We start from the raw sequence: 22,996 nt of genomic DNA, 5'->3' as shown, positions 1-22,996 counted from the left end.
CTAATGTTACCTCCTCAGGAAAAAGCCAGACAGGGACCATCTGGTACAGAGGGAGCTCTTCTTGTTGGCTGATTGGAGACTGTTGATTGACTGTATAATGCCATGTGTGGGAGCTGAACTTTACCTCCAAGCACTTGTTACCACATTGGTGGCTGAATAAGCCTTATACTTGGCAGACAAAATATGAGCCCCTGCTTGCATTAGTTTTGATGAATTACCTTAAATTATATGAGTCAGTTTTAATAGGATTGACTGCAGTTTGTCACTGATTTGACTAATCTGACAAATCCACTAAAGCGCTGCCTTCTTGTTTTTCTAGGTGTCTGATGTAGGATCGGAGAAGCTATTTTCCCCTACCACACCCAAAGGTAAGATCCCTGTTATGTTTTCACCTCCACCCTCCCAGCCTTTTTTCCTCTGCCTCATTCATACACATAACAACAACTGGGTTTTGCAAATGAGTCCAGTTCTCCCCCACTCTAATCCTGCAGCTTCCATTCAGATTTAAATGTCAGCAGACATAAACAAGGTCTGGTGACTACATATGCATACATTTTTGCCTGGGTGCAGAGTGGCGTTTCTTGGACGACCCCGCCAAAGGCTTAGCCCTCCTACATATTGGTTCATTAGAGGGGATTTAGAGCCTCCCTGCCACATGCTCCCACAAATGGGAACTTCCCCTCAGGCAATACAAGCTCTCTGACAGCAGGCCTGGACCATAATGGATGCCAAAGGAAAGAGAGAAAGAGCTTTGTCAGCCCCCCAGACAACACAAAGTCTGTGCGTGTGCATTCACATATGCACATATGCGGATTATAAAGCTTTTGCTTTTGTACAGCATGATCATGCGTGATTTCGCACAATTTTCTGTAATTGTGTGTTTGTGTGCATGCAGTGACATAAATGTACATGTGTGGGTGTTCAGTATTTGGCATGTCTGGCACACCTTCCAGGCAAAGAATGTCGGCTGCACCTGTAAATTTACTAAATGCAATGATGCTTGGCAGGTCAGAGCAGGGAGATAGGTGTCAAACTGTGGATGCAGGGAGGCAGGGAAGTGAGGACAGGCACGATCAGCCTACTAGTGACAGACAGCAGCATGCAGACCATGTCCCCTCAGGGCATGAACTAGGAAGGAGGCCATTAACACAAGCTGAGAGAGAGGGAGGTGGATCTGCAGAACAGTGTAAACTATGGCCATATGAGGAGGGTATATCTGCAGAGAAAACATATAGATCATCATGCCACAACTGAACTGTTAAAAATGTAATTGTAAGAGACACCATCATGTTAGTGTAATATGGGATGTCACCGATATTTCTACTCTTGCTTGCCTTGTTATTCGTCCAATATCTGTTGAAAAAGTCTTGAAAAGTGAAGCAGTCAGCACATCTAGTTTTGTTTTATTTTTTATTTTAGTTGTGACATTGCACCACAGCCCTTATATTCACAAATTAGAGGGTTTTATTCGGCTCCACATCAGCACATGCAGTCCAAAAGCTAGATTCTCTCTCAACAACATAAAAAGGTGTTGCTTGGTTTAGCACAGTAGCTTGGACTGCTGAGTGGAAAAGCACGGCTGACAAGCAGGAGAGAAACCAGGCCTGCTGGCTGTGTGATGTAGATGACCTGTGACCAGTGTCGGCCCTGTGAAACTCGCATTCACGATGACAATGACTTCCAGACTTGCATGGTTTACAAAACAAGTAGACCGCGTCCAACTCCATCTATTCTCCACTGGGCTGTTGAACTACCGCTGTTGTCATCTGTCAGGGTGTTGACTTATTTTCCCCGCATGCTTGTACAGAACGCAGCTGCATATAAGCAGACGCTGCCACGGAGAACTGATAGTACGGGCACATTAGCAGCCATTGTGTTTTATACTTTTCCACTGCAGCTAGTGAAGGAAGGCTCCTGTGTCTTTCCATTCCAGTGTGAATGCAAAGGCTGAGGATTAGGACCCTGGAATTACATCCAGACAATCCAATCAGAGTCTTTCCTGATTATCACACAGATCAACCAGATCCTGTTTGGGCGACTTAGAAGAAGGGCACCAGATTAGAATTAGGGGTTAGAAAGGGTGAGCCAGCAAAGAAATCAGCAGTTTGATGAGGTGATTTTGTGACGATGAGCAAGAAGTTATCACGCTACAATTGCAGAGCTGCCAGTCGGCTCTCATCTCCCATTCTAATGTTGTTGTTTGGAGCTGTAATGGATTCTAGGACAGTGTTTGTTTTTGCCCTACACTAGTTTTTCTGTGTGTATAATGTGTGTGTAATACAGAGCAGCCCACAGGCTGTTTTCCTCTGGTTTAGAATGCAGCGTATGTGTCCCATTACCGGTCTCGCTCACGGTCCTATGGGACTGATGAAAAGCCCGTTTTCCTCTGATCACCAGGCCTGTCGAGCTGTTGGCTGGGAGACTCTGAAACAGACGCACACACACAAAGCACAAACATTATGGCACACATAAATATATAATGCTGTGATGATGTTTAGCTTGTACAGCCCGCTAGATAATGAATGCTTCTTTTACTTTTACATCTCCCTTGCTTTTCAACATGGTGCTCCCCTCTCTGAACTTTATTTTGGTGAGCAGTTACGGGTACAAACAGTTGAGGTTAAGTCCAAATTGTACACAGGCCCGCAGTCTGTCATGTTAATGAAACGGTTCAGGGTTAATAGAGGAGAGGAAAGACCAACATTGTAATCAGTGACGGCAGAGCACTGTAATTATGCACACAGAACAGGGTTTTGGGCAAAACCCAGACACCCTTGCTTTCTTTCTCTCATATTTACTTTTCATCATCTCCACACTGCCAGGCTGTTGACAGCCTGTTATAGATGCAAGCCGACAGTACTGATAATAGCACAAACTAATAGTATCTGTAATAGCACAGCATACAGTGTGCAGTTCTCTTTGGGTGTTGTTACCCAAGAGCTATCACAAGTTCTGCTGAATGTCTGTCTGTGTTGGTGGTGATGATGTAGGAAGATACAGCAGAGGGCAAGCATTATCTAACAGTTATTGGTTTTTGTTTATTTCCTGTCCTAAACCTCCTGCAAGTTATTGATTTCCTGGAGGATGGCGTGTTTAAGTAAAAGCACAGTGAAGACTTGCGCTGCACTCAGGGCTACCCTTATTGGATTGCAGGTCAGAGTTTACTGTTGTCAGATGCTGGAAGGCGAATGAGAAGCTAAATGTAGCTGCTGAGCATGTGCAGGGCACCTCTACAGAGCACAGATAAACACTTCCCTGGTAGGCCTTCCTATGACATTTCACAATGCTGGGCCTATGGAAGTGGTAGGGAGTTATCACCCAGCTGTCAGCGGCTAGAAATATCTGAGAAGAACCCGTAGGAATCTGCACTGACTATGTTGAATGTTGCATCTGTGGGTTTGAAAGCAGGAGGTTTAGTCCAGGCGCCATCTTTCCTTGCACACTCTTTAAGGTTTTGTTGTCTCTGCCTGCTGCTACCTGCCTCGGTGTGAGGGTAAACCCATGCAGTGTGCCGTCCACCGAAGAAACCTGGGGCATTGTGGGATAGAAAGAGAAAGATTGGTAGAAAACCCATTTCTGAAGTGGATTTGTGCCCTTGTAATCCTGATTAATTTTGACCCGTTGTGCTCATTTTAAACAGAGCATTACAGTAAGCGTGAACACAGCAAGCTCCGGGGCGAAACCAGGAGCTTAGCGGCTTTGGGAGGCTTAGCTGCAGATGGCATTTTAAGCCGGACTTAATAAATTGTTTCCATTAAACTTACCGGCCCACACATACTGGATTAGACCAGTGGAACAAAGGAAGAAGAGAGCGTGCAGACGAAAGAAGGGGGGAGAAAAGCACACACAACGACCATCATGCACATCTGACTCTGTTAACATCCCTCTGAGGCTACGTGAAAGGTGAAGATGAGGTTACTGTAGTGTTAAGGGAGATAAAAGCTTTTGGACATGAATGCAAAAATCTCTCACTGTAGGTCTCCTGCTCGTCAGGGATGTTGGACCAATTTGCTTAATTGACTTGGAAGTAAACAAACAAAAAAGATGCATAAACCATTTAGCCTGGCAGTGGATTTAGGGCTTATCCTCTAACTGTTTATATATAAACACATTACCAGTGCTGTAGCTTAAGGATTTAGGATCTACCCATACATATTGCTTTTTTTTCCTATGAAGCCTTTTTACTCATATATCCATCTGCTATTGTGGGAAATCAATTCCTTATGGTTGAACCCCGCCTCTCCTCTCTTCTATCGTCAGCCCGGCTCCGCCGTACCTCCTTCCCCCATCGGCTCATGGCTCGCTCCCTAAGCTCTCATTATGTGCTACACAGTCCAGGGTCCCTGTGTCGAATCGCTAATCAACCACCCTGTCTGCAGGCCTGCTCTCTCAATAGGTGCTGAGTGGCCTTTGTTCCACCGCTGCTGTTTTCTGCATGTCAATAAAAGAGCTATGGCCGCCTCTGCCTTCTCCTCCTCCTCCTTCTCCTCCTCCTCCTCCTCCGTTACCTGGGCCATCCAGAGCTTCAGGCCCGCTCCAGCAGTGGAACCTTACATAAAAATTAAACCCCATCTCACCTGCTGGATTCTGAATGCCAGAGAAGGGTGGAAGTATGGTGATTGGAGAGGGAGTAGCTAGGTCAGGGGCAGGGGGATTGAGGGCAGCTCAGGCATAGTGAAGTAGATGAGAGAGCATGTTTGTATTCGGCCGGGCAGCTCTCCTCTGGCCAGGTCAGTGTAATGTATCACTAACCTCTGAGGCCAGCCTGACTGTTTGCAGCCTCTCACCCATTAAATAATGAATGGAAGTTGACCCTCTGACCAACTAATCAGCTTTTCGCCGCTGCTGAATCAGGATAGACCGGAGGTAGACGGAGAGAGTGGCTGGCTGGCCGGCAGGCAGGCAGGCTAAATGACTGGATGGCAGACATGATGTTGGAAAAACATAAGGGATGCAAAGGCTTCACACAGCCAGATTAGCAAGAATTGAAAGCAGCCTTCACGGCTGTGGAATCTTAGCCTGGTGAAGCTTACCTACCGTGATATGTTTGATAAATTCCAGGCAGGAAATGCTTTCTTTATCAGAAAAACCAATGTTTCTGTATTGACGTAGCACTTATTTATGAGCTCTGGTGTTCTGAGTTTTGGCCACTCGTGTGACGGCTGTATTTGTAAAAGGAAGCGGAAGGTTGGTAGTTTTAGATGCATACATGTAAAATAAACCGTCCCTCTTGCTTCTAACACTACATCCTTTGTGAATGTGTTTGAACAGCAGCTCGTGTGTCCTCTCATTTGTTTTAAATATTACAAAGGCTAGTTTTATATAACAAACTTGTAGCAGAATACAGAGAGCAGGATGGTTTAGCTAATATGCTTACTTCAGGGAGACAAAATACTTAGGCGGAATTGTGAAAACCAAAACAGTGACTTTCTTTATTAATCTTTGCGTTATTACGGTTCACAGCCATAGGACAGCTTATGAGCAGAGTGATTTGTTTTTGGAGAAAAGAGCTGATATTAATTCTCCCTTTATTGATAGTGCTAATGCTGTTTGTGCAGCCATCCTTGTCGGAAAGATGAAAATAAATAGGGGGAGCTCAGCGGAGATAAGACACGTGTTTAATTATTAATTGAGCCATTACTGACAGAGATTGCCTTTTTTGATTTAAAGCAGGAAGGCCTGCTTCGGGGACAGAAAAAGCAATTACAGAATTCCCAGCTTGCACCGCCGCTGCCCATCGTTCAACATGCGCCGCGGAGAGGAGTGAAAGGAGACAAAACGCTCCCGCACACACATACACTCACACCCATCCTGTCGCACTGTGGTGTTCCATAAATTATTTTAATTCTTCTTCAATATTTATAGCTTTTTAAATTACGATTACATCGTCATGTACTATTTATGTAGAGTGGCAGGTAGTCAAAGGGACCAGGCCGCATTACCCACAACCCCGCTGTGGACTGGCACGTTGAAAAGCTGACTAGAATAAATTGTTTGGTTTTATATGATTCAGGAAGTGATGTCAAACTGCACCAGCTTTTGCATGCCACCTGCTTTCCATGACAGTCCTAATTTTCTATGCATGGCAATTAGCTGGCTTGTAAAGTCATTGCTAATATGTCATGTTAACCCCCTGTGCACTCTTTCAGCCAGAGCACTATTATGTCCATTAGAAAAGTGCCTGCTCTGTGCAAAGGGCCTAGTGTGCATGAAATATTAACTTAGCCTCCCTGTTTAGAGCATTTGGTCACTGCTGGGTGAGTTTAATTCCTGAAACAGAAACTCCGTTAGAAAGTTAATGTATTTCTGTCCGCTGTCTGCGTTAGCCCTGACATGTAAGGACGCTTGGCAACTGTCAGTCACCGCTATCAGTCCCTGTCATCAGTGTCGGTGTGCCCGTGGGTCGTGATCAGCTATTGTGACGGAAAATGGGAGTCACACTGAAAGCTGTATGATTAGGCTCCATTGTGCAGCTCTGTGTTCATTGACTGAATATGGATTCAGCTTTAGCTGTGGGGAGGGAGCAATTACAAAATCACTAAAAGCCACGAGGGACATTTCGGATAAGTTGTCAGGGACATGAGCGGCATTTTGGCTGGCGTACGCGGGTGTGTCATCTCTCAGCTATGCTTCCGTCTTACTGTTCAGAACAGGTTGGCACACACAGAAGAATCAGTGTTTCCAATAAAGTCAAAGTGAATAACCTGAAGCACTACAACAGCGATTTGTGCCGCTTTAATACTACCTCCTGAGAACAACTGGGGCCCAAGACAAAGAAAGGATTTTCATAGTTGTCTCCAGCTTAATCTGACCTTTCCATGTCTATGACTCCTGTCACTTACTGTGCCATCAACATGCACTCCATACTAGACCAAAAATACATTAAATTTTGCTATGACTGATGTACAGTTGCGATATTTATCATCAATATATTGTTTTTTTTTTATTCTCTTAAGCTTGTGTAGCGAGCTGCTGCTTCCCCTGTGAGTGAGGAAATTAGAAGCTCTCACAAAAAAGCAGCTTTGTGGTTCACTGACCAACTTTTGAAAAACAGGTGGAGTATTATTTCAACACAGAAGCAGTACTGGATAAAATTAATGTAGGCGCCCTGTTTTTGGTTGGTGTTTTTTTTTTTTTTTTTTTTTTTTTTTGAAAGTGAAAGGCAAGAATTTAGAGCGGATAACTCTAGAGAGTAGCAGCTCTCATCACATCTTCTGTCTAATCTTAATCCTCCTCCTCCTCCAATGAAAACACAGCCAAGTGCATTATGGAAGGTATTTTCATTGTTTACTTAAGAGAATACATGACCAGCGTCTTATCACAACTGTCAGGCCTGAAATTTAAAGTGTGTCGGCTGTGATCACTTGCAGGTTTTCTTGCTTTTAATCCTTTATTCCCAGCTCCAGTCGCTCTGCCAGCTAGAGTGGGGTTTTCCCCCGCCCTGTGTTTGTTTTGAAGATCCCTGCTCCTCGCTATGTGAGTTTTAAGCTCATCTGTGTTGAGAGGTTCAGAGCCAATGTTGTTTGCAGATGAGGCTGTGACGCTCGTTGACAAAGCCAGATGGTAGGCGACTGTGGCCAAACACGGCGCTTGGATAATGTCGAATCGCTGGCAAGGGGACAGTCGTCAGCCTAGATGGATATTACAAACATGCTTGTAATGGATTGGACATTTTGGGAAGCAGTTCACACAGGCTTACAATGATGGAAAATCCCATCGCCAGGAACAGAACGAATGTAAAATGCCTCAGATTCCATGACAGACAAGGACATCCAAGTATCAGAAGAATGTGCCAGAGTGTTCCTGAGGAAAAGGGAGATGAACCCTGGAAACAAGTCCCAAATCAAACAGAAGTATCATCCTGCCATATAAAGTATTTTCCAAGCATTTCCAGATGGGTGGTCTTCCTCTGATGTTTGTTCAGTATTTATGAGCCCCTTACCTTTCCAGTGGTAGCATATTAGTAGCCATGTTTCTGTCAGTGGCTTATCAGAGCCACTCTGTCTACCAGCAATACCACAGGCTTGGACTGGTACAGTAGATTTGACAGAGGGCTGGGTTTGGAGCAGATTGCAATAGAGCCTTGCTATTAGCCTTGAACCCAGCGCATGGAGAAAGATGTTACCTGACACGCACTGCCGGGAAAGGGCTCATGTTTGGTCATGTATTTCACCGTTCGTGAGCAACATTAATCGTTCCTGTGTTTGTTAGCAGACAGGCCATCATTCGCTGAGACAGAGGGCCATGCATTTTGGACGTTTCAGCGGCGGTTTAAAAAAAAAAAAAAAGAACACGCACAGTGTGGTCTCGAGATTTCAAGCGGTCATCTGTTTGGCTGTTGTGTTTGGCTACCGGTGAATTCCCTGCACTGGGCCCTGGTGGTGGGGCCCCTAATGGCCACTGACTGACTGTAATACCCCATTCAGCAGAGCATGAGTTCCAACCTCCCTGACTGTTGGGTTAGTTCTGCTGTGTTGAGGGGCGAGCAGCAGGACTGGGATTTTACTGCTGTTTGCTTTGGTAAGGAGCAGTAGAGAGCATTCCAGCGTCACACAGGCCATGGAGACATGTGTAGAGCACTAACAGCTGTATTGACCGGGGTTAAACTCATGTATGATGATGCTGAAATTTCCCTTTTGTAAAGATCATGCATTTGTATAATTCAGTTTTATTGTTTTCAGTAGTCCTTCTAGTCCGTCTAGTCTTCAGACCACATCTGGTAATGCCCAACTGTGACAAATCACATCTGCCTGTGTTATTGTTGGGCGGAAATAATCAATATATGGCTATCGCTAATGATACAGGTATTGACTCATCAACTGTTATGTGCAGGGCAAGTGTTGAAGTGCCTCGGGCCCCTTATCAGCTGTGGCACACTCTATTAGTGTGCTGGTTTGGCGTAGCACTGACCTAATCCTGGTAGCAGGTGCCACTGGAGCCGTGCTAGAGTGGACATGTTTTTCAGGGAGGATGAGCCATCTGGGTCTTGATACTTTATGGTGCTTAAAACACACTCTCAAGTGTGACACTCCCAGCACTTACCTTTTAGTTGCACACAATAATCTAAGCGCTGGCTGGTAAAGGGAGAGGGGAGGCTTTCAGGAGAATTTACAGGGTTTGATGTGGTGTGGAGCCTCTGCTTCGACACACTTGGCGGTTTGATTTTGATTCCTCTAACTCTTTCGGTGTTGTTTTTTGTCATATGCAGTCTGAAATATGTCGAGCAGAAAGAAAGAAAGTGTGTTTGTTTTGTTTTTGTTTCAGTTTGTTCAGTTTTTTTTTTTTTTTGTTTTTTGTTTTTCTTTGGCTTTTGTTCCAGCCAGCCTTGCTCGACACTTTTCTGGGGCCTTGTGTTGTTTTGTTTTGTTGTGTCCCCCCCTCCTTTTTTTTTCTTGGTGTAGTCTGTTTCATCTCACAAGCTATTTGGCTGGTTTCAGAGTCCAATTTCGCTCCCGTTTCACCGTGCACCCCCCCCTCTCCTCACAGACATACTCACATTCACACATTTCCCCAAACTGACACGCTGCCTTCACACTCCAAACAAATCAATTCTTCACTTGCCGCACTTGGAACACCAGAGTGAAATGCTGCAGCTTATAACAGTCCTGAAAACGTGCAGGCCGTTGTTAATGTTCCTTGTCCGCTACGGCTAAAGGAGGCCAGACTCCTACCCTGGTGTGTGTGTTCGCGTGTTGCTGCCTGCTCGTGTGTGTGGCTTGGGCTTAGCAGAGATGGGAGCACGCGGTGGTGGTTTTAAGTTAGCAGCAGCAGCCCTGCAGGTCAGAATCCAGGCCTTGTCTCCATTAGTTTACTTGACACCCTCTGTACCCTCTGCTCCCTTGTCCCTCTCATCTGCCTTATTAACTAACCTCTCTCTTCCTCTTTCCCCCCAGTCTGGGTCACTTTATCCCTCTCTCTCGGTCATGCTCTCTCCCTCTAATCAAGAATGATGAATGAGGTGGACGGGAGGACAGCGAATGTTTGCAAACCTGATACACCCTCCAATTGTCCCTCTTCCTTTGGTAGTGGAAGAACATGGCGGTTGGGTGAGCGAGGGGAGTGCTTTTGAGAAGAGTGTGTTTGTCTAACTAAGCTCTGCATGAGAGCTATTTCAAACATCTCTACCTCAGTCCTCTAAGTGTGTCATCAGCCTTGACATGTAATTTATCGACCACCCAAAAAAAGAAAACCGAGGCTATAGCAAGTTTTTTTTTTATAAGTCTTTACAAGTCTTTTTTATAAAAAAGTCCTCATTTTATGATATCACAAGCTGCAGAAACGGGGGCTTGTAGCTTATAAGAACGCAACTCCTGTGGCATGTAGCAGGGCTAAAATGGCAGCTCTAGTCTAGCCTTCAACAGCTGCTGTGTCTCCATCTGTAAGCCTAATTACGCAGCAGCACCCCAGGAGCAGGATCCTCCTATAGAAGTGGCATTGATTACATCAGCGGCTCTATACTGGACAGTGTGTTTCCCTGGGGGCTTGCAGATATGTGAAACTTAAGCTCGAGCACTTTAATGCGCACGGGGGTGCTATCTTTAGACGAACAGTAAGCTAAGATCTTTGTATCCACGCTCCCTGTGAAGGAAATTTGACATATTCCCATAATCATTTGCGCTACAATTGGCTAGAAAGTATGTAAAATGGTAACTTTAAAATAGACTATAGCTATGCTAAATATATTAGATATGCAATATTTGATGCGCTTCTGGGGAATGTTTAAAGAAAAGTGCCAGGCTGTTGGAGCTTCTTGAATATGAAAAAGCTTTATATTATAGATGGTGTCCTTTGTTTTTGCTGGTGCTGTTGCTGGCATGGATGGTTTTAGCTTAGAATTCCTGTGGCATGCAGTAATGTACAGTGGAGCAGTTGCAACGTTGACAGACTCTTGAATTATTAGAGACGTGACCATGGCCTTTGATCATCGTAGTGAAGAACAGAAGCCCTGGCCTGTAATAACAGCTTCAACATGAAAACATGACGAGACAAAGAACAAGGGTGGCTGATTGATGATGTCCTGTGGATGTTGACATGGAGATATTTGTTTAAGGCCATTGCCAGCTATAGAATACCACCTGTTGACAACGCTACCTGCCTCAGCAGTCGTAGGCATTATTTGACATTTTGAAAATGGCTGCTGTATTTGCATGAAGCAGGTGTGTAGCTCAGGCCACGTCTCGGTCAAAACCACAGTTTGTGATACTCGCACAGATAAACCCCATGTATCTGCAAAACACTTGAGGAAATGTGATATGTCGTCAACGGTGTTTTGTCCTACCCCTTTCATTGCACTAAACTGCAACGGCTGCATATGTCAAAACAGTGAATGAGGTATGGCGGACGTTTAGAAGCTGTCAGCTTCCAGTTGTTGCTTTGCTTTCAGAGTGGGGAGTGAAAATGGAGCTGGAGGAGGAGAAGAAAAACATGCAGGCTCTTTCAGCCTACTGTCATGCCACTTAAGATTTGTTGAAGGATTTTCACCCAGCCATTTCCATCCCATTGAGAAGTAATCAGTACGGCACTGAAAGATAATATTATATCCACTTAGAAGCATGTGGGCTTCATGCATGTTCATACATGAAATGAGGCTGGAAAGCAGTCCCGTTGTTTACATTGCTGAGCACTCACTCCCTCCATTTCTGCTTGGACTTGAAGCTTCCTGGCAAAATCTCCCTGTCTTTGTGTCTCTTACATTCTTTCTCCCTCTCTCTTTCATTCCTCCCTTTCTTCCATTTTCTGTGGATTGGGAGCCAGCTGGTGGGCTAATAGAGGATGCTTTCCTGTGGGGCACCAAAGTGATACTGTTCAGGCGTTATGCGAGCTTAAGTAAAGCTGACACGCTGCTCAAGAACTACAGCCCACACTGAGCTCTACGGCAGCCCGTGGAGAGATTCTGAAAAGGTCTTAAAGGTATGGGAGACACAGGGAGGCTGCCACTGTCCTCCCACCGCTGTGCTGTGATGTGGGAAGCAGGAGTTAAGTCCTTTATTAGAAGTGGCAGGCGTTGTCTCCAGTCACCTCGATAATTGCAGCACCACGTCCACTGCTGTAATCAATTGAGACAGCTGCCGCTGCGGCGTTCAAGTCCATCAGGCGGGCGTGTCATGCTAATTAATGAAATGATAAGGCTAGTGCTTGCAGCATTGCACAAATAACTCCTGAAGGCTCCCCTTTCTTTTCAACACAAAATCCATCCTTAAAGTTCAGAACACCCCTCCTTTTCGCTGCATGTCGGCAGAGGCCTCAGGGAACAAAGGGGTCGCCGGGGTTGTTGATGGGTCAGTGATGGTGAAAGGGGTTAAATTCCACACTGGCAGGGTGGGCTGGTCAGAGGAGCCATTAGACTTGAGCTTTTCTGTTGGAACTTCCAAGATGTCCATCCTTTTATTTGGGAGAGCCCAGTGGCACTGACCTCAGACGACCCAACTGTGTTCATAAGAAGTAGAGACTGATGGCTGTCCCAGAGCACATGAGGTCTGCCAGAAACAATTCAGCAGGGGGATGGGCCTCCGACTTCTGAGGGGACTCTGGGAAGAACAAGGAGGTGTGAGTGTGGAGGCGTCTTGCTTGTTTGCAACACTTAATAGCCAATGACGGGTTAACGCTGCTTATGAAGCACCACTGCACCATGTAGGAGAATATATAATAATTTGAACGGTCAATAGCTTATCGTCTGCAGTATCCTTTCCAAATTAAAGCTATGCTGTCCACCATTTGCCTCCTATCCATAACAATGGCATATGTACCTTGGGAGATGGCTGGCATATGTGTCGTGCACCATATGGCTTGAGTTTGAATTGAGATCTGATGTGCACTGGAAAAACTGATTCATCCCTCAGCTTGGGCTGCCAGCTCTCTGAAATGAACATTAGGTTCTCGATTTATGCCTGGGCTATGACTGTAAACGTGTTACAAGCTTAACACCCATTCCCGTTCTGGTGCCATCCACTCCTTTGTCAGCTGCAGCGAAGAGACCGAGAGAAATAATTGAAACGTGCCAGCTGTCCCCACTCTTTAGCTATCTTGGCCGTCTTCCTCCTCGTCCACTCCCACAGAACATTTAACATTTTTGAGTGATTTGCAAAAACATTGCCTTGGCTCCCCTTGTTACCAGCTTGGAGATGCTAGAGGCAGATAAATAGTGTGAGGAAACGCAAGCCATCGCAAATTTCTCCTATGATTTTATTATTAGGATAATGATTCAACGCTGCTCAGCCCTTCTGTTCCTCTCATACAAAATGGTTTTGTTGAAATCACCCCGCCTTTTTTTATGACTGAATACCTCACGGCAATGAAGTGTTGATTGGCAAGAGTGCGGTTTCCTGCCTTCTGCCAGTATCTGTTATAGCCATCTTCCTCAGTCACTCACTCGTGAGCTAAGCCTTGGCTGTGTGCAGATTGCTTGTCTAGAGAGGTACAAAAACCGAATCATTGTGAGCTCAACCGTCAAGAGCAGCAGAATATTCTGTCAACCACAGCCAGCAGGAGACGGATCAAGGCAGCGTGCGTTCTCACATACCTTCTGCGTCCTCCAACGTCTTTCAGGCAGATATGCCGCTTCATTTAAATATCTGTCTGTTCATGTCCTTATTTTATCTGTGCCCTGGCTGTTTATGCTTTGGCAAAGCCATGAAGGGAGTAAACCGCAGTGTTTGCCTAGTAAATGAGAACACCCAATGGCCTTAAGCTTCTGTTGGCCCACGACATCCCCTTGTCACGGAGATGATTTGCATATTCTCGTATCTAATCTGAAAAGGCTTTTTGCATACAGGTTCTGTTTCCCTGCCTGTTGTATACACTGGAATCAGTGTCAGCAGTGAGCAGATAATTTATGTAACACACTTATTTTCATGCTGGGGCTTTAGTTAGAGGCCAAACGAGGATATTCTCTAGAGCCCTTGTTTCATTCATGAAGGTATTGGGGTCATTTCAGGTGTGTATGTGTGTTTAAAAAGTGGTTAAAAAGCCTCAAAGCGGAGGATTTTAAAGACGACTTTTGCAACTGAATGAATTTGACAGCAAATATGCGCAGTGCTTTCTTCAGGGTTTCTGCATTGCAACTTGACAGTGATATCCTAGACACAAGGAGGAGCTGCGCTGTCTTTGGATGACGACAACCAACCTAGTCCTAGTCCAACTCACAGCCAAGTCATTCCAGACTGGTCCAAGTCATTCCAAGCTGGGCCATCTGGCTACTTAAAGGCCACATAGGACCAGAGCAGTGTCAGCTCTCCAGATGTTCCACGGGGACAAACACGGTCACAAGTGAAGGATATCGGAGGTAGGAACAGCTGTGTAGCGACACTGTGTTCACCCCGTATTCCCTGCTGGACACATCAGTCATCGCCAGAAAATCCCAGCGGCTTGTTGTCCGTCTGCTACCTTAGTCCCTGTGTCCCTATGCTCTCCACCCCTCCAACTCCCGAAGCCATATCACAGCAAAGCGAGGCACGTGCACACAGGGCGAGGCCCAATTCCCCTGAGTAAGCAGGGCCACAGGAACAACTATAAAAAGATCAATACTGGGATGAGATGTCATCTGGTGAGCAGACCTGCCAACACCCCCCTAGGGAATGTCCCTGTCCCCCCGGTGCACTAACCCAGCTAACGGGAGAGGGGTGCCACCCCCCACCACTGGGCTGCCCTCCAACCTGCCTGACTCACTCACACCATCTGCTCAGGTTTGCGGGGCAGGGCTTCAGGACAGCACTTTTTTTTTTTTTTGTACAGACACTCGTATGGCATTTGTTTCACATGACTGCCTGTGGCTTGCCTACTGTTTTCCTCAGCATGCGATTGTAGGGGAAGTGTATTCCGTGTCCCGAGGAAAAGAAGAACAAAACAATGCTGAATTTGGCAGTCTGCTGATATGCTTGAAACTCCAGTTGACAGTTCTGTTGTTTTGCGGCGAGGGGACAGAATTTGTTGAAAAACAGCAGTGATTTTGCTGCATGCAGCCCGTAGGTGACATGTGTCAGCGAGGCATTCATGTCGGTGCTGCGCGTTACCCGTGCTACACTCAAAATGGCTGCTGCTGTAACATTTGTGAAGAAGTAATCCATAAAAGTAATCTAAATTGAAGGCATTCACAAAGTTTTTGGGTTTTATTTTTTTTTTTATCATAAGTTGTTCACTGCACTAGACAGCCCGTCTGAAGATGCTAGAACGCCTGCAGTTTAAAGAGTTGTCACACAGTAACTCTATATTATGTTTCCAGAAAAGGAACACGTCCTAGCATGTTGCCATCCATTTGAAGCAAAGAAGCCATTGAAGTTATTACCAATTTGTTTCTCCAACAGTCTGATTTCTCTTACTTTGTGCTGTTTTTCACTAAAATGAAGATGCGTCTTTGTGTATACACTGAAGACTTTTTTTATCCATCATCTTTTGTATTCATTCTGTGTGTGTTTGTGTGTGAGTGTGTGTAGCAGCTTTCAGATGGATTTTAATGAGGGATGGGTAGGTCTGAGCTGATACCTCCTTGCCTTCATTAGACCCCATTAGAATCATCATTAAGATAACCCGGCACTTGCTGTGGCCCTGGCTTACCAGCATTAGTGTGAGAATATCCCCCCCCCCATATGGTAGTGGTCGTAGTGAGGCTTCCTTCAGTATCACTCGCCTCACATTGTGTCTGGGAGAGCCGGTTGCCATGGCAACATCACCCAACGGCGACATTTTGACTGTGGATATTTGCTTCTTTGCCTCTGTTTGTCTGTCTGCGGCTGTCTCCTCTGTCTTTGCCTCGAGTCTTTCTCTTTCGCTAGCAGGAACGAGAGCCTGACAGTTTAATCCAAGTCCCAGACCCCTATAAATCTGGAGGTCTATATACGCCTGGACCCCGGAATTCATTTGAAAATCGTGACACCTTAGCCAGCCCCAGTTCTCTCATAAATGCGGGGGAAAGGGAGGGGGAGCTCAACAAATAAAAAAAATAAAAGCTCTGCCCTGCCTTTTTATTGGCCTTTTTATGGGTGTTAGGATCCTTGAAAGATTAAGCAGGCTGTTAATAGGGACTGGATATTCCATTAGTGGGCTGCATGTTGAGTTCTCACTGGCTTGACAGCAGCTCCCAGCTCTTCTCATTTTTTTGTTACCGTCGAGAGTGCCTGTGGAGCTTTTTTAATTGAGGTGCTAGTAAGCCTTTTTACTGAAGTACTGCTGCATTTTAGCTGTAGATTAGAGCCGCTCAGAGAGTGTCTTAACTACCGGGCTTTCTTGCTCTGTCTCTGTCTGTCTCTATACAATACCTTCTTTCTCAGATTTATTTATTTATTTTATTTATGCGGTGTTTCTGGGCTTAAAATAAATTCCACCAGTAGCTGCTTTGATTAACTCAGAATCTATAGTAGAATTGTTGTTGTTGCAGTTGTAGCTCCGCTGTTTCCTGAGGCGCAGTTTCTTTTGGACCAATTTGTCATCCATTCATTTAACTACCAACACTAACGACGACCGCCAAATGTCTTGTCTTTTTCATTAAGATTCATAAGTGCTTTGAGATTCTTTGTGCGTGAAAGGTGTTGAGATGTGGCATTTTCTACCGCTTTCTATTTTCCTGCTACAACAGCATATAATTACAGTCATTAAATTGCAACAGCCTAAGTCTGAAAAGTCGTTGTTCAGTGGAATGCTGATTATAAAAGCTTCTTCTCTGTTGAAAAGACCCCTGATGAATGGTAAAGACAAAGTGACCGAGTTCAGAGTTCTTTGCTGTGGTTTCCCATATCCCCTGAAAGAACAGGAAGGCAGGATAGAAAGACGAAGTGGCAGAGAGGCCGTGATAAGGGGCCACGATCTCTCTTCACAGCACAATTGAAACATAATTATTTCATGCCAGATTGTGTGCTCAGCAAAGCCCTGAATGGGGGCCGACATTTAACTTTAATTAGCTGTGATTTATTCATACTGACTGGATCGCGGGAAGAAATTGGATCATCTGATTATAGTCAAGCATGAAAATGACCTGATTAAACACTTAATGGAACCTAGGGAGAGGGAAACAAGGGGAACCTTGGACAGGACACACTGGGACAACATTATAAAGCAGGACAGGGAGCTATTTTTTACTTCATCATTGATGATCATTCATCATGCATACTCTTCTCAGCTACTCAAATGTTACATACGTGCTTTGAAATCAAATCAGGATATAGCTGAACATCTAATATGGACTGTTACACATCTGGTTGTACACATTCGTTTTTTTTTAAATTTTGCTGCTTGTTTCGTTTCAGGTGTGCCAACGAATGAGATTCCTGAGTCCAAGACCTGTAGCTCAGCCAAAGTCTCAGGGCTCCAGCGCAGCCAGGAGCAGAGCAACAGTGAGGTGCCCTTTGCGCCTCCTGTGCCCAGCCCCATCCCGGCTTCGGCACCCACGGGCTCCCCCGCCCCTGCTGCAGCGGCAGCCCCTACAGAGCCTCCCAGGTTGCGGCTTTCCACTCCGCCTTCTCCCGGCGTTAAGAAGGAGCAGCAACCTCCTCCCCCTGTCCCTACCCCTCTCCTGTTGAGGACACCACCTCATCCCCAGACCCACCCTCCTCACCCTCACTCGCACCAGGAGCCCCGCATTCTTCCACCCCCACAGCATCACGCACGGCCATTAGTCAGCCATCCGCTGCAGTACAACACCCTCCGCGACATCAGGTAATTTGTTACGTGTGTGTGTTTGGTCACTGGGACATGGACATGGGCTATCCACTAAGAATCAAAACTGAATACCTGCCATATTTCAACCTCCGTTTGTTGGCCAGCTGACATGTAAATGTAAGACCACTAGAGATCTAAGTGCACTGACTAAAAATATGGGACCTGAAATTCAGTATCCAGGGAGATGTTGTCACTTTCACTGCTTCACCTATTGTACATTTCAGACACCACTTTCCTTTTATGTGTTCTGGCCAGTCTAGTGGAGACGGTGATAAAATAAGAATTTCCAAATTAATATAATGTAGCCCAGTGCACAATTCTGTATTCTACACATTATTGACTCTTTTCACGTGGATATTGATTTTCCACCTCACAAACTTGCAATAACCAGTTGTCAGATTTACTGTTTTTCATTGAGCAACGCTGCAGTCTATACACAGCGCAGTGGACGATTTCCCATTTCACCTCATCTTCTCAGATTGTGCCCTCACCCTTTTTAGTTCAATATAAGAAGCGTTATTGGAAGATCATTCTTATGTTGTCAAAGATATCATCATCTGAACTAACACGGAGCCATAAACAAAGAAACATGCAGACAGTGCATTCTGTCTAAACACTTTTAAATAATAAAATACAGTATGTATTTAAATATGTATGATCATTATTTTAATGAATAATGTTGTTTTTCTTTGTATCCCTTTGACTCTTCGGCCATGGCAGCAGTCCATTGGGTCTTCCCAAACAACACTTGCCCCCATCCCCTCACCACCACCTGAGTGGGCTCCCATCCTCAGCCCCAGCCTTGCCTCTGTCCATAGCCAATCTCTCTACCTCGCACTATTCCTCCCTACGGAGCCCGGCCCATCGCCATTCGGCCATGTTTGCAACCCCAGCCACACTGCCGCCACCACCGACCTTACCAACCAACAGTTTAGTGGTGCCCGGGCACCCAGCCGGCACCCCCTACCCAGGTAAAGCCGCGCACCTCAAATGTTAGATGGTATCTTCAGCGCAGGCACAAAGTGGCTCATTTAGATTGTATTAGCTATTTTAATAACACATTTTGACAAAATGGCAACGTACTACAAACAGTTCATTGCAATAATTTCTGACATTTATTTATCAGAGGAGTCCTTATTAATCAAATTTAAGACATTTGTAAAGATCTAAAATGTTCCTATAGCTCCATCTGGGAATATGCGTTTGATGTAGCAGTAAATACCCTGAGGACTATGTAAAGCTTGTGGACTAAAGGGGTTAGGGCCACTTTATATTCCAGGGTATATTTTACATTCAGTTCCACTAGATATGGCTGCATGTAGTGCATACCACAAGGATGATATTTACAGTATTGTTGTCACAAAATATGTTGCTGAAAGTAGTCAACTAGTTCATGTATGATTTGCTCATCTGGTAAGTGCTCATTTATTACATTTTTACTTCTCTTTTCTTATCTTAAGTGCTAAATCAGCACACATATGTGTGTCTCTTTCCTTATTGCTCCAGTATTTTTTCCTATTATTTTAAATCAGTTTTCCACAGTGCCTTTACATAGTGAACAGTTTATGCCAATTTTTGTAGAATCTCTAAAGTACTGTATATAGCACGGATATATTAATGCTAATAACACAGTAGCCATTAAGCAACTCAGAACTCTTTCCTGAAAGGCAGCCATCTTCTAATGTTGTGACTGAATAACTGGCATGCAGTCCAGTTTGTCCAGCAGCTACAGATACCTCAAATAACCTCATAAATAAAATAATAAAAAAAAATCCATCTCATGAAAGATCACCCCTGGGCATTGCAGAATGGGAAGGCATCTTAAATGGAAATAAATCATCTTAGGGTCACTGGTAGAGAACACCATGAATCAATTTCTAAGATGGACTGTATTTACAGCAGCGTAGAAATATTAAAAAGATCATAAGGTCACTGTGAGAAGGCTTAGATGCGCCACTGAAAAATGTCAGTTCACAACTGGACAGCCATCACAGCTGGAGACATCTTTAGCTTCCTGAAAGCAGCACTTTTACAGTAACTCAGTGAAAAATCGCACACACAGACACTAGTCTGACGCAACCTCAAAAAACATGCTTCCTCTTGGCAGCGATATGAGAGTTGTAACAATTTAACATGTTCAACTATTTCATCAAAAAAGAAAATTTCATGCTGCAGTTTAAGAAAAATAATGTATCTTGCGATAGTGGGTGTCTCCAAAATATGTAACTAAAACACCAGTTGTGCACTGACATTCTAACAGAGGACAAGAGTGTGTGTGTTTTCTGCTGGGATGACTCTTGGTTCTCTCTTGTCTTTAGATACCAGCCTGTTGATATCATTCAACCAACCAATCATGTATTGCCAGCCTCATTCGGGGATTCTGATTGGCACATTGTCACAGGCAACTCTGTTACCACCACCAATGAGTCCCCACGTAGAAAACCCTCACAGCATGAGCTGGAGAAACAGAGAATGCCAGGTGACTATTTTCTTTCTTCTCTTCTACCCTTGTTGTGAAGACTGACTGGGCGCCCGTGCCTTTTTTTTTCTTGTGTCCCCCCCTTCCTTCCCCCGCCCTTTTTTCTTTCTTTGCCTTTTCTTTTTCTTTCTTTCTTTTTTTTTTTTTTTTTTTTTGGTTTTCCTCGCTCTCCTTTCTTACAGAGCATGACCTCCTGAGGCAAGAGTTGAACAACCGCTTCCTGGTTCAGAGTTCAGAGCGGGGCCGGGGGCCGTCCGCCTCACCGCTGGCCCCTGTGTCACTTCTGAGGGCCGAGTTTCACCAACACCAGCACATGCACCAGCACCAACACACCCACCAGCACACCTTCACGCCCTTCCCCGCCAGTCTGCCCCCGGCCGCCATCCTCACCCCGCCCACCGCACCCCCCATGGTGCGTACCCAAGCCAGAAATGTGAGGATAAGTAAAAAAATAAAAAAAATAAAAGAAAAACAAAGCTCCCGTAACTTCCCATCAACTCACCTGTCACCCTTCCCGATCTACTTTTCAATCAACTCCTTTTTTTTCTTTACCCCCAAATTGACCAAATATGTCCCGTAGCTGTAGGAACCCCTCCCTTCAAAACAATATGACACATTGAGTTTTACCTTTGCTCCTGGATTTCTGCATACTGTCCTGCTGACTACAAGCCGGGAGCATCATATCTGCTCCATTTTAATAAAGGCAAATGCTGGGCTGACACAGCCCACTGCCCGCCGCCTCCACAACAAAAACACACACACTAGCAGGTTGTTGCTTAAACCATGTACATGTATATTTGTATGCTCTGCCACTCCTTCATCCATATGGGAATTGTTCTAACTGTACATCCACAGTATGCATCAGTCTTCATACAGGCCATTTTCTAACCACGGCATGTCAGCCAACAGCCCAATTACCAAATTTCACTTGAATTATTCACCTCCGTTTCTAACGTTCACATAGATTTTACTGTTCAGTGTTTGCTGATGATCAAAAAGAGGAATTGCCTGAAGGCAGGCTTTGGAATTGTTTGCATATGGACGTGGTTTAAATGTTTTCATTTGCCTGTTCACAAAGAGCAACAAAGGCGCCGTCAAACAGATCAGTGTGTGTGTGCGAATGCATTCCTGCTGTCTTATATTGGTGTGCGTGTTTTTTTTTTTTTTTTCTCGCTACGTGTGTCTGCGTGCACAAAGCCCAGCAGCAACCATAGTTTCCAATGACAAATTCAAAGCTTGCAGTCGGTCGAATGACTTCACTGCGGATAAAGGGGGGATGACATCACTGTAAAATTGTTTTGATAATGTTTCTAATTGCTTCCGTGCTTTGACTGCCATCAAGTCAGGAGGGAGCGGGGTGGTGGAGGGGGGTAGTTCAACACGGGCAGCTCTTAGATTAGCGCAGAGGAAAAAAGGTTATGACTGTTCATCCATCATTTCAAATGCAAAGCAATCTCTGACAGTCGATTCAGACCAGTCCCCATTTGTTGCTTTTTGGCATTAGTCTAATAGATCTAATCCATCAAGTCATGACCTCTGATTAAGAGCCTTCGGCCCCATTAAGGCCCCGCTCCAAGATTATCCCCATCCTGTACATTAGAAATCAAAGCCTTGGCATTTATGGCACGGCCTCGGATAAGTATGGAGTTTAGTCCGTTCTTCAGCCAGCACACATGCTGTTATCTGCTCTGCTGTTCATTCCTGACATGGTAGGAATTATGTTCAGTGCGCAGCCCTCGCTTTGAAGATGAAAGAGGCGATTTTCCCCATTTCACTAATTCTGGCATTATTTTAGTCAACGATGCACACACCCCATCTTTCATTGTGTTGTTTCAGTGGCGTTCGAGACTGACATTAATGTCTTTTTTTTTGTTTAGTTTTCTGTTGTTGGTGCTTAACTTATGCCTTTTCCCCTCCCTCCTTCCCTACAGTAACAATGCTGTTATTCTTCTCTTTGGTGCTTGCTTAGAGAAGCAGGAGTAATGATGATGTTGTGGTTGTTTTACTGATTTGTCATGAAAAGGCAGAATATTTTCCCAGTTGGGCATCCTGTCACTCTCTTTCTCTCTTTCTCGCTCTCTTATTTTTCTTTTCTCCTGCTCTCTAGATTCCCCATGTCATTTCAACTATGTAACAGCCCTTGGCTAATGGCTGTAATTAATGAAATTATGAACCCTCTATATTTGTTTATTGTTTTACGCCCTCAAGCAGCTGGCTTGCCAAATGGCAGGACTGAATGCCCACCCCCTTACCCCTGTCATGTCTTTGGACAAGGAATATCCTTAATTGTTTTAAGATGAAATATTAAGCCTTAATTAGCCAAAGCTGTTTACTATAAAACTTTGACAGCCACCATAAATTATAAAGGCAAGAGTTTGTGTTTTTTTTTTTTTTTTTTTTACAGGGCCGTAAAGCAGCCAAAGTCCCCTTTCCCAGTGTCAGACATTAAACATGCCGCGCCCTCAGAAATGCAGAGGAGCTGTTTAATGAGCTCGGAAGCTGGCGCTGCGTTTCCTCTCAATAGGCTGTCTGTCTTTGATTTGTGCCCATTATCGCCCACAAACAAGGCCGCCAACACCCTCGCCACCGCTGCGCGCAGATGTGAATGGCTCCGCTTCACCAGAGGGCCCCTGACCCAAGCCCTGCATCTCCGCCAGCAGCTTAGCCAAGCCTACACCCGCTCCCCCCTCAATCACCCGTGTCACAGCACGCGCGCACACAGAAAATCTGATTCATACCCATTCATTTTGCCGTTTTATGTAAACCCAAAACATCTGCGCCTGCCAAGAGAGCTTTGTGAAAACACTCGCAAAAAGTACCTGCAAATGGTTTGTGTATTTGCGGGATAGGAATAAGTTACTGTCACTTGTA

The 22,996-nt window shown here is 45.0% G+C and overlaps 1 protein-coding gene across 6 annotated transcripts in view; it reads left to right on the top strand.

Moving 5' to 3' along the window:
* The window catches only part of fbrsl1 (fibrosin-like 1), a 272,207-nt gene that overhangs the window by 238,429 nt on the left and 10,782 nt on the right, over nt 1-22,996 (top strand). For 4 of the 6 annotated variants that reach the window (XM_084551096.1, XM_084551099.1, XM_084551097.1 and 1 more), the window contains 4 exons: nt 320-368; nt 17,235-17,643; nt 18,367-18,617; nt 20,308-20,558. In XM_084551096.1, coding sequence (XP_084407222.1) covers nt 320-368; nt 17,235-17,643; nt 18,367-18,617; nt 20,308-20,558 — 960 coding nt within the window. Of the gene's footprint in view, nt 1-319; nt 369-17,234; nt 17,644-18,366; nt 18,618-19,964; nt 20,126-20,307; nt 20,559-22,996 lie in introns of all 6 variants that reach the window. The other 2 variants (XM_084551095.1, XM_084551098.1) reach the window with 2 other exon arrangements.

This window comes from Chelon labrosus (assembly GCF_963514085.1).
Source record: "Chelon labrosus genome assembly, chromosome: 9".
Taxonomy (NCBI): Eukaryota; Metazoa; Chordata; class Actinopteri; order Mugiliformes; family Mugilidae; genus Chelon; species Chelon labrosus.
The sequence above is the reverse complement of the archived record's forward strand: the minus strand, read 5'-3'. Positions and strand labels throughout refer to the sequence as shown.